The sequence below is a fragment of the Amyelois transitella genome, chromosome 29 (genome assembly GCF_032362555.1).
Source record: "Amyelois transitella isolate CPQ chromosome 29, ilAmyTran1.1, whole genome shotgun sequence".
Lineage (NCBI taxonomy): Eukaryota > Metazoa > Arthropoda > Insecta > Lepidoptera > Pyralidae > Amyelois > Amyelois transitella.
In genome coordinates this window covers 4,475,254-4,487,902 of record NC_083532.1, presented here as the reverse complement: position 1 = coordinate 4,487,902, position 12,649 = coordinate 4,475,254, and the positions used below count along the sequence as shown (strand labels likewise).

At 34.4% G+C, this 12,649-nt stretch overlaps 1 protein-coding gene across 1 annotated transcript; it reads right to left on the bottom strand.

Moving 5' to 3' along the window:
• Positions 1 to 2,810: 2,810 nt before the first annotated feature.
• On the bottom strand, positions 2,811 to 8,722 carry LOC106138577 (uncharacterized). Its single transcript, XM_013339756.2, has 6 exons — positions 8,638 to 8,722; positions 7,274 to 7,374; positions 5,922 to 5,984; positions 4,805 to 5,092; positions 4,104 to 4,233; positions 2,811 to 3,822 (listed from the first exon to the last, which is right to left on the bottom strand). The coding sequence occupies exons 1-6, from the start codon at positions 8,720 to 8,722 to the stop codon at positions 3,746 to 3,748; spliced, it is 744 nt and encodes a 247-aa protein (XP_013195210.2). The 3' UTR covers positions 2,811 to 3,745.
• Positions 8,723 to 12,649: the final 3,927 nt, after the last annotated feature.

The following is a 12,649-nucleotide window of genomic DNA, read 5'->3' as shown; positions in this document are numbered from 1 at the left end:
CACTACAGTTTTTATGTTTTTTTTAAATGTACCCATTTATTTTGTGGCTTTTAGAATGATCTAATTTGACCTGCAGTGGATCTTAATCTCATTATTCTTTAGTTCGTATGATTAAATGCAATAGAAATAGCGTTAGCATATAGGAACTGCGAAAAGGCGTATAACTATGGCATATAACATCATAATGTATAAATTTATACTTAGTATAAAACACAGTACGAAATTATAATACCTAATAAGGTATTATTTTTATTATTATCTACACTAAGTTATTTTTCACAGGCAGGTAAATAAACGGGTATCATGAAATTGCTTTATATCACTCGCACAATATGAGAGCGAGATAGCAAATATTATGATGGAAAATTATGTTGACCGTTTACCTACCTGCCTTAAATAGAAAAAAGCTATGTCTAAACATGATACAATGGTTTTATTTTTACAGTAAAATGTAGAATACTAAAGTCTACAGATATATAAATTAACAATAGGTTTGTATAAATTCAATGTTGATAGATAAGTAATTCAATTTTGACATGTTTCAAATTAATGGAAAAAATGTTTTTTATTTAAAAGGGTTGTCATTACTACGTAAGTATTTAATTAACATCCATCTTTACATGTAAGAATGTAAATTTTTTGACAATTTCATGGTCCAGATAAATTTTATTTCTAAATAATTTTACGTCTAACATTTTATGTATTATCATATATGATTATGAGTATCTCTCTTCAAGTTCAAAGACCACAAAGTTTTAAATTTACATAGTTACTTACACATCGAATTTACAAGAGAATAATTAATTGCATTTACACTAGTTGACTAGAAAGTAATACTGCCTACACAATATTTTGCACAAAGTGGTCATTATCGAGGTAAAAAAATAATTATACGGTTAAATAATTAATCAGCCACTTCATTGAATGATTTATTCAATTTTCACTACAAAATATCTTGAAACTTGCACATTCAGAATGTGTAATGATCATCAAGGCAGGGAATAGTTCCCTTGTAAAGGTTGCAGGTCAATAGAGAGTCGTTTCGTATAAAAACAGACAGTAATGAGTATTTCTAAATTGTAGACAAAGGCAGTCAAATAAGTAATAACAAATAAAAAAAGTCGGTTAATAATTACCTAATTTGTAAAACTGCTAAATATAACACGACCGTTTTAAAAAGTCGTAAGAACTGACAATCATTTATTCCCGTTCCTATCACTCCAACCCCATATATATAATCGTTCTATCCTGCTGTCAAAGGCGACTTATCGGTTATAATTACAGTATGCATTAAAAAAAACTTTATAGGCTTTAAAATACAAATAAGAAAAGATTGATTTAACACACATTTTATATCTAAGTACACATAAGTTCACTAATAGCTATCTTAATTAGAAACACACTTGACACTTTTATTTTCATGGCATCATTTATTTTATTCATTCCAAAATCAGGCACAGATAAAGGTAAAAAAATTGATAAACAGAAAAATGAGTATAAACCTCAGGTACAAACATACAATTACAACGAGATCTGCAGGAATTAGGTACAAAATGTTTCAGTCAAGGTACTACATACATTAATATACAAAATTTCCCATCAATTCTTTCTCCTGCCTATAGTCCCGGTTGTATCCTAACCACTCTGGCCTAGGGTGTGCCTTTGACCGTGGATCCTGGATTGGGTGAGTCAGGTTTTTACACGAAGCGACTCCCGTCTGACCTCCGCAACCTTTTCAGGGGAACCTAACCCGTATTGGATCGATCACGGTTAATCCAATTGCCTGTTTCCAAATTTTCCCATTAATTAACTAAGAATAATAATACCAAATTGACTTATTTTTGATTACATATGGAAAAAGTATAAAGAATATATTCATTATACTGGAAACGAAATATTTGATTAACACTGGTGTCAGAATCATCTGTAAATTCGATAAATAACACAGATCTTGATCCTAATTTCATAGTCATCCGCGGATGTTCCATTTATATTAACTAGTTCAGTTATGTGAAAGTTTGAATATGTCACTGTATCTTTTTGTGCTTAAAGTAAAAAAAAAACACGAATTTGCGAAATGGCAGAGTTAAATTGTGATGTACGCAATGCGCCTGAGTCAGTGCTGGAGGTGTTACTGGCTGGGTCGCCGTGTGAAGTCGGGATTAATTGCGAATGCAAAGCCTATCCAGGTTTTATGTTGTATTATTTGGCCATACATACTCAAAATCATGCCTCTTTTCTGGAGAGGTAGGCAGATTGTCCACTTACGATCGACCCAAAGCTTACCATCAAATCGACGTCGACTAAATTTTCCATCTTTTTCTCTCTTCTTCACAAAAAAAGTAATAAATAAACAGTTAATTAGATGATATTTGGTTTCGACAATCCATTAAAACGCGATAATAAGACGATCCCCGCATATTTCATAATTCTTTTCATGAAAGCTCATCGGTTTCGGGTAGTCTAAAATGTATCCGTAAGATAATTATAGCTTCAAAGTTACAATAGTTGGTTTATAAGGCAAAGGCAAAGTGTGGTGTAAGTTCACACCACAAAGTAACTAGACACCAAGACGGAATCAATTGACGAATAAAAAATAGGTAGGTATTTTAGTTTAGGACTAGGCTTACACATAAAAGAGACAAACATCAGTCTTACGCGGAGTTTGAGGCCATGATACCTACTTGAATGTCTAATACGAACATTAACAAGTTTTATCTTCTCTCTTATTCTACCTGTTTGGTTAAACTCAGAGTTAGAAAGAGAAAAGTTATAAGATACTTTTTTTTCAATATTCGTGAATGAAACCACTTGTTTCAAAGTGAACGTTTAAGTACATTAAACCTCGTGTCTAAAAAGTGACTAAGTATTAAAATAACACGCATTAATTTTATTCGTAATTAAAAAGTGCCTCTTTTTTAATGATAACAAAGCTAAAAGGTGGCTAAAACACTTAACACAAAATCATTTCTTACTTCAACGAAATTGAATTGTATTTGATATTGATAGCACCTAAAAGTAACGAAATATGCGTTGGTTTCTTAAAATAACAATTACTTACTTTCTCTAACAGCTAGAAAACTTATAAAATAATAATCAGCAATAACGAGTAAGCTGGAAGAAAGATAGAGGAACCTTTTTATTGAATATGGCACAAATAAATATTTCTCAATTAGATAAAATTAAGATCAAGAAATTTCTTTAACGCATTCTCCGGATTTCGCCGTTAATTCGCAACTAGTTATGGATAAAATTTTTCTTCTCTCCTCTTTTCTATATTCATTTCAATAATTCAGTCAAATCTGTATCCAAATAATATGAAATATCTCCGAACTTGATGCGTATCAAGGACATTTTGTCAAAGAGGATTTTTACATTTAAGATAATTTACCGTCATACAAAATTACTACATACATTACATCGTATTTACTTTAAACAGAGTTCTTACAAGACAATTACCATTCAGTCACTGTATAAGCAGTCTCATTCCATTTACAACAACGCCGTTTAGCTTCTCATAAAACATCTCAACTTTAAAGAAATTATGACCAAGATGGACATCACCACAGCTTACCATCAAATCGAGGTCGACCAAATTTTGCATCTTTTCCCCTCTACTTCATAACAAAATTAATAAATAAACAATTAATGAGATGATATTTGGTTTCAGCAATCCATTAAAACGCGATAATAAGGATTGAATCGCGATTCGAAGAATGAAAACTAGGATGTCATCCAAGTAAATTCATTGTATTTGACAGCCTACGCTGATAGCGTTGAATAGCGGGGCTGCTCCAAGACCGCCATCGCCATCTGTGACTCCTGAAAAAAATATATAGATTGATAAGAATGTATCAATATAATAAAACTCTCCCGTTAATAAGAGACGGACAACGCTTAGCTGATACTTCTGAGCGTAGAAAGTAGAAATTAGTATGAAGGTTCCTTAGGGAGACTAAGGGAGCACTTAAAGCAGATTTACCAAAATTCCCGCGGGAACAGGAATAAACGGTATTTATTGAACATCGCGGGTGGAGCTGCTTCCTCTAGTAACACACAATTTTCAATGTTTGGTAAAGGGTATTTGGATGATAGTAAGATACCTGCTAAATATTTCGCCCTAGTACAGTCTCCGCATGTGCAGCTGTCAGTCAATGTGCAGAGACCCCGGGCGGTCGCGATGGCCTCCCACTTGATCTGCTCGTCAAGGGTGCCACTTCTGCTTAGAAGGTTCTGGAGAGAGAAGGTGATACATGGTACATACATACATATATTCACATTTATATCCCTTAGAATTGAGATTGAAATAGTTATAAAATAATATTATAAAGCCAAACGTGCCCGGAAAGCGACCTAGGCCAAGCAGTGAACAATAGTTCAGCTGTATGGATTGATGAAGTAACTTGTAAATTGCGTATAAAACTTCACCCAGATAAAAAATTAGCAAGTGGCGCTAAGTTAACTTAAAGCCTATACTATTGTCAATATATCTACATTATGTTACAAATATTATAAACCTACATAAACATACGTGAGATAAATCACACACCCAAGATGGACACTAAACAAGAGCTATAAACGAGAAGTTATGAAGAAAGAAAAATAAGCTTTTACAAGATTTTTAAGCCATTTAGGGTTTACGCACACCATAAAACATCGTCTTTTTATTGTCCAACTCTGCGTTTTGGACTGCCCTACAGTCCAAAACGCAACAAACCAAACAAAACTTGGATGTCTCCCTTAATCGCAAGAGTGGCATTAAAATTAATGCATTTAACTCTGAAAAGACCTCAACTCAACTCACCTGCATAACTTCCACATTGCTCGCCCTCCACATATCAATATCCCTCATCTGTTGTTCCTCTTTACTCCTACTCTTCTTAGGCTTCTTAAGCGTGCCACAGTACACTGACAGATCCTCGCTGGCAGCCAATGAGCTTTCGTCAAACTGTATGGAGTAAGCATCGCATGATGTCGCCCCGTCATCAATTAGATCGTCAGTGTTGTCGAAGAAGTTTTCGTCTAAATCTTGGAGAGTGGAGACTGATGTGGCGTCGGTAGATGTTTGATTTTGTAGGGGGTGGTAGTTCATCTGTGGTGAAGGGAATGACATTATGGGCCATCAACTACATAGGTACATACGTAGATAAAACTCTTACCATAAGAGTAAAACATACAAAACAGCACAAAACAGACATGATGATGATGATGAGATGGTACAAAAGCGGACTTATCGCTAATGCAATACATATAGTCACGTTTTATCCCTCGCGGGGTAGACAGAGCCAACAATCTTGAAAATACTGATAGGCCACGTTCGGCTGTTCAACAATCAACTATACACAAATATAATAGTGAAGAACAAGATAATTGTGAAGTTAACGTTATCGAAGAAAATGCTGCAGTGCGGTTTGATTCCGCTTCTACTGCACTGACGCTTTGCAAGCGGCAATTTAGTTTTAAGTAGGTAATTTATTTGACGTCAACCAATGTTGTGAAACCAAAACATAATGACAATTATAAAGTGATATTGAAATGTATCATAATAATGAATAAAAAGTTTTAATTCAAATTTGGCCCAAAATTTGTCTGTTTACTTAATGACCTAGAGCTTCGCTAAGGAAACCTTCAATTTAATATACCATTTTGGGTCAACGGTCAATTCTTTTCTCTCTCCCATGGATGTCGTAAAAGGCGACTAAGGGGTAGGCTTATAAACTTGGGATTCTTCTTTTAGGCGATGGGCTAGCAACCTGTCACTATTTGAATCTCAATTCTATATTAAAGCCAAATAGCTGAACGTGGCCTGCCTCATTGTTGGCTCTGTCTACCCCGCAAGGGATATACACGTGATTATATGTATTTAAGTATCGTGTGTTTATGCCTTCAAGGCTCAACATAGTTCTTGAGTAGAATTTAACCTGATTATCTTCTAACCGACTGCAGTCACTGATTCTCCGAGTCGATGTTGGTTTTTCGGAAATCTGCAACGAAAATTACTTATTAAATAAATTATAAATATATACGGGACAAATTACACAGATTGAGTTAGCCTCGAAGTAAGTTCGAGACTTGTGTTACGAGATACTAACTCAACGATACTATATTTTATAATAAATACTTATATAGATAAACATCCAAGACCCAGGCCAATCAGAAAAAAAGTTATTTTCTCGTCATGCCCTGACCGGGATTCGAACCTGGGACCTCCGGTGTCACATACAAGCATACTACCGCTGCGCCACAGAGGCCGTCAGTAAATTATTAACAACATCATTCAATCAAATCAATCCATAATTTTTTTTATTTATATTTCGTATAGGACACATATTATCACAACATCGTATTCTCTCGTCCACATTTATAATCTAAGTTCGGATAATTGTACAGTTGAAGTGTCCCATTATATTTAAAAGATTTGTATTTTGAATTTATTTGAATTCTCCTGGAGTTTTTTCCACGATTAACGAGTAATCTCAGGCAACAAATTCGTATATACCACTACGTCTTCCGTCAACGAAGAAGTGGAAAGTAAAGATTCTTTTGATGAATAAATTATACATACATACATACATTTGGTCACGTCTATATTCCTTGCAGGGTAGACAGAGCCAACAGTCTTGAAAAGCCTGAATGGCCACGTTCAGCTATTTGGCTTAATTTGGATAAATTATACGTAGATATTTAATTTGGATAAAACTAGAATTCTACTTTGTTTTAATACTACAGAATTATCTTTAAGTTATATAGGTATATAGGTTTGGATAATTGTGATCACAGATTACGCAAAACGCGACCTAAACCTGGGCGGAGCCGAGGGCAATAACTAGTATAAATATAAAGCTGTTCTTGAAGCCAGCCGATAGATAATTACACAAGTTTAATAGGAAACTTAATTAACACACTGGATATCGTTTCAAAACTATAACAGCCTAACTTTCTCTATGTTTCTACCTACTCTGTAACTTTGGGTAGGGGTAGGCATACTTGGGATTCTTCTTTTAGGCGATGGGCTGGCAACCTGTCACTATTTGAATCTCAATTTGAAAAACGTGACCTTTCAGTGTTTTCCAGACTGTTGTTGTTGGCTCTGTCCACCCCGCAGGGGATATAGGCGTGACTAAAAGAATTACTTTCAGCTTGTATAAATACTTTGTTCCGTACTTGGTGCCGGGAACCACACGGCATTACATATATGTATGTATGTAATTATAATTTGCTACTGCAGAGTAGGAGAATCTTATATATATACATATATAATGTGTTATCTTACCTCGTCATCGTCGCTATCAATGTGCAAGTCAGCTATGTCTGCGGGGGTCAGGTCCTCCATCAGACCTTTGCTGGTAGTGGGGACAGGCGAGCTGGGGGTGGCTGTGGGTATGACATTATAAATTACTAGCTGTCCCGGCAAACGTTGTATTGCCATATAAAGAAATTTTAAGTAATTTCTAGTTAAAAAAAAATGTTAAGGGTGGACAAACCTTAACACTTAGGGGTATGAAAAATAGATGTTAGCCGATTCTCAGACCTACTGAATATGCATGCAAAATTTGGTTAAAATCGGTAAAGCCGTTTCGGAGGAGTACGGAGACAAACATTGTGACACGAGAATTTTATATATAAGATATATTTAAGTAGTTTTTACACACTGTGATTGATGTCTAGTTCTAAAACACGCTATTAACATTTCTATGTTTTCTAACAAAATATATATATTACTTATGTGCTGTGTGGTTCCCAGCACCAATCGAAAAAAGAATAGGTATCTATTTATAAAAATATTTTTTTTTATATCCTCCATTTATAATAAACTAGAGCCGCCCGCGACTTCGTTCGCATGGAAACAATATCAATCCCGCGGGAACTCCGGGATAAAAAGTAGCCTATATATTATTTTGGTCTTCAGCTACCTTCATACCAAATTTCATCGTAATCGGTTCAGTGGTTTTTGCGTGAAAGAGTAACAAACATCCATACTGACAACCTGACATACTCACAAATTTTCGCATTTATAATATTAGTAGGATGATATAAATATGTACTATTGCAAAATTAATGGAATCCAATGAAGAGCATATCGGATTTCATAATCAAAGCGAAACTTTGACATAGTTTTCGGAAGGAAATAAAATACTGAAACAACTGAATCTTCTTGTAATTTTGCGAACTTATATACTCGTATAAAGAGAAAGATAAATGGTACTTTTTATCCCGGTAAAAACTATAACACCCGTGGAATTTCCGAAAAATTGTATTCTTTTGAAGATGGCGCTAAATTCGTTGCTTTTTGATGGTAGGTCCTGAATGTGCAAGTTCGTCACAGCAATAGCATCGGTTAGCAGTCAAACTAATGTAGGTGTAGAAACCTAGTGCCGTGTGGTTCCCGGCACCAGTACATAAAAGAATAGGACCACTCCGTCTCTTTCCCATGGATGTCGTAAAAGGCGACTAAGGGATAGGCTTACAAACTCGGAATTCTTTTTTAGTAGACGGGCTAGCAACCTTTCACTGTTTAAATCACAATTCTATCATTAAGCCAAATAGTTGAGTGTGGCCTATCAGTCTTTTCAAGACTGTTGGCTCTATCTACCCCGCAAGGAATATAGACGTGACTATATGTATGTAGAAACTTACTGTCGCTGATTAACAGGTTTTCTGTAGACGGCTGCTCCTGATCCCGGCTACGAGCTTTGAAAAGCCCAAATTTTACTGGGGCCATCTAAAGATGAAAAATATAAAAAGTCAATATACAATAAATCTAAAAAATTAACATTCAAAATTCAAAATTTTTATTCATTATTATAGGATACTTCATATATCGCTTAATAATTGTCAAAACGTATGGTTTAACAACATTGGTTGACGTCAAATAAATTACTTAAAACTAAGTTTACTGCCGCTTCCAAGGCGTCAGTGCAGAAGAAGCGGTAACTACGGTACGGTAAAACTTTCGTAAAAAGAGATTAGCCGCCAATCGATATCCTCCTTTTTTGAAGTCGGTTAAATTCTTATACATTGTCTTAAGTATAATAAACACTTGTAAACCGCATCACAATCGGTTTAGCTAAACGCGAGATAATCGCGGTCAAACATGTAGGTCGAACTGAGAACCACCTTATTTTAAGGCGGTTAAAAAGAGGGCAATTCATAGAAATATATAATATGTCTATGTTATATTTATTTAATCCGATACACTCATGTTATTGACTGTATTTTTAACGCGTTCTGTCGAAAACAGAACTATGTCTAAGTAACGTGATAATGAACAGGAAGAAAAATAAATAGAAAAAATAATAAGGTTTTTTACTGATTTGTAGTAATTTAATATCTAGATAATTAATATCTGTAATTCTCTATTTAACTTATCTGTAAGTATCATTCATATAAGTAGAAAGTATCACTGAAAAATTATTAAACACTTACCAACCACATTAACATAAAACTGATTGAAATAATTGAATTACATACCTCAAAAGACTCCAAAAAACAGCGCAGTGAAATGAAAAGATACGACGAATGTACGAATATATAAAGTTACACAGTACAAAATTCGTAATAGTACCACAAAAATTTCAAGTTTTAATAAGGCAATCTCAAAAATACATAATAAGAAAACTTTCGGGTACAAAATAGTGGAATTTGATTAGGTTTATTTGGTAAAATATATATTTTTTTTAGATATAAAAGAGCGGATCTATTGGGTGTCCGCAAAACACTGGGATGGGTGTTTTATTATCAGCATTATGGAACCGGTATTTTTTTTAAATACTCAAATACTGATATGTCAGTATCAATGATACTTGCGCTGTGTAAAGTGTCGATTAAAATTCCTAATGGAGGCACAGGGTCAAACCCTAACTAGGCCATGTACCTACCAGTCACTCTTATCTGAGTTATCATCAGATTGAGTTCTATTCATTTATTTTTTAAATTTGTACTGCACATTGACTTAAAATAATTCTAGCTGTTTATTTTATTCCGATTCTCTTGCGGTGTGGGAAAACATCACGAGGAAGCCTGCACATTCGAGTATTGTATGTGTAACCATAATCCAATATAGGATAACACCTGTAAAGGTTGCGAAGTTTAAAAGGGCTAAGTTGCATGTTAAAATCTGACTTATCGAATCCATAGTCCTTGTTATAAGCATTCCTTTAAAGCAGCGAAGACTCATTTTAAAAATATTAATTATGTTTTGTACAGAGACAGACAAAAGCCTTATTAGAAACAAAGGATACTTTATTTTTTTAGAAATTCCCAAAGACCCGCGCAAAATTTGGTAGTTTACATTTTTCAAAGCTTAAATAAAGCAAAATAACATTTTATTATTTTAATCTATCAAAGGAAATACATACCTTATACTGAAGCTGAAATGATACGTAACAAAAAAAAATACTTCAGTTGAACACATTTTTTCATTATAATTTTTCAATGGGAATCGTACCTGATACTGATTTAATATTCGGCAATTGTTCCAAAATACCTAGTCCGTATTCGCCCCGATAAAGAACCCGCCGCCATCTTGTCTCAGCGTCGTAGTTGCGCGCGCATTCTGTTTATAATCCACTTATCTTCGATTACATGAAACGGGATACCAGTGGGATGTATAGGAAGATGAACTTTAATGTTTAGGGAAAAGTGACTAATTTGAGTTGCATTATTTTTTAAGGATTGGTATACAATTAGCGCATTTTGGTTTGATTTTGGAATTTCTTACGACTATTTGAGTGAAACGAAAAACCACACAAATTTCCGTCACCATGGGAATTTGAGGATTACTTTAGTTCACTCCTAAGTCAAATTAGGAACCTACATAATAAAATTCAAACCTCTAAATAATTATCTCTAAAAGCAGTCAGTCAGTCCTCTTTTATAAAAAAAATGATGATGAAATTTTTTAGCTTCGAAAATTTTAAAAAGCTAAAAAGTATATTGAATTAGTAAAATTAAGTCACCGTGAATTACTTTTTTTATTTCTACATGCATAGCGGCGTAGCAGTCTACGTCGTAGAACAAGCTACGGCGTAGCATTTATGCTACAGTCTACGCTGTTCGTAGCACATGAAGCTAAAAATTGTAGCGAATAAATGAAATATGTATTTTCATTGATAACTTTGATGAAAAGAAGAAAGAAGAAGAAGAAAAAAGTATGCAGAGATCGTGGCAAGTGGAAAGAGGTAGTCTCTGCCTACCCCTCCGGGAAAGAGGCGTGATTTTATGTATGTATGTATGTATGTAACTTTGATGAAATTAAGCAGGGATATTATATTTATATCTTTAGGAATAACATAGGTTTCTTTAATGTTTCAAAATGCCCAATATTATTATATACGAGTATAGTACTAAATTCTAACAATCTTTGAGCTTACACGACAATTTTCCAAAATCCTTATAAATGGCAATTGGCTGAATGTATTCAGTGCTTTATATTTCAATTAGGGCAAAATTGATTGTCGAAACTACATCTTAAGGTTGATTTTTGACTGTCAGTCATTTGCGTGATAAGTTTCGTAAGGCAAAAATAATAATATTACAGAATTTAATATACATCTCAATTCTGACATTAAGCTAATACTGCTGAACGTGGCCTTTCAGTTTTCTGGACTGTTTGCTCTGTCTACCTCGTAAGGGATAAAGATTCGAATCCCACATCGGCCATGTACCAATGACTATTTTGGAAGTTATGTACATTAGAGGGAAAATATCGTGAGGAAGTGCTGTGTGGTTCCCGGCATCAATACAAAAAAGAATAGGACCACTCCATCTCTTTCCCATGGATGTCGTAAAAGGCGACTAAGGGATAGGCTTACAAACTTGGGATTATTTATTAGGCGATGGGCTAGAAACATGTCACTATTCGAATCTCAATTCTATCATTAAGCTAAATAGCTGAACGTGACCTATCAGTCTTTTCAAGACTGTTGGCTCTGTCTACCCCACAAGGGATATAAGACGTGACCATATGTAGGTATGTATGTATGTAAAAAGAAGAAACGGGGGTGCACTAAAGGAGAATTTCTACTCGAGAACTTTTTTGAAAGAAGAATCCCAAGTTTATTAAGAATCACCACCAGAAGAATCCACGGGAATGAGACGGGGAGTGGTCCAATTCTTTTTTCCATTTGGTGCCGGGAACAACACCATATATTTGATCGTTTTTTCCATACTTTAGTTATTTTTCATTAGGTATAACAGCTGCCTTGACTGAGGTAATTATGTTGTGATTATCTCAGCTTTCCGATGTTTGGATAACGGATCGCTAGTGTGTAAGTTGATTTAGGCAGTGTGGTTTCACCCTATGGTTGATTGTAATTAAATGATACATTGGTATTAGGATAGGGCTTCGTCCCTTGCGGGGTAGACAGAGCCGATAGAACTATGAGTGGCATTATTTTTAGTCATGCGTGAAAAGGATAAAAATGAATAAACACACATTCAATTTTATAAAATGAAATTCTTTCACATACTAAATTTTATCATAATCGGTTCAGTAGTTTTTGCGTGAAAGAGTAACAAACATCCATACTGACATCCTGACATACTCAAAAACTTTCGCATTAATAATATTAGTAGGATTTCATTGTAGAGTAAAAGAGAAGGTTTATAATCGAGCTCTGAGTCTTTGATACAATAGGATAAATAAAAG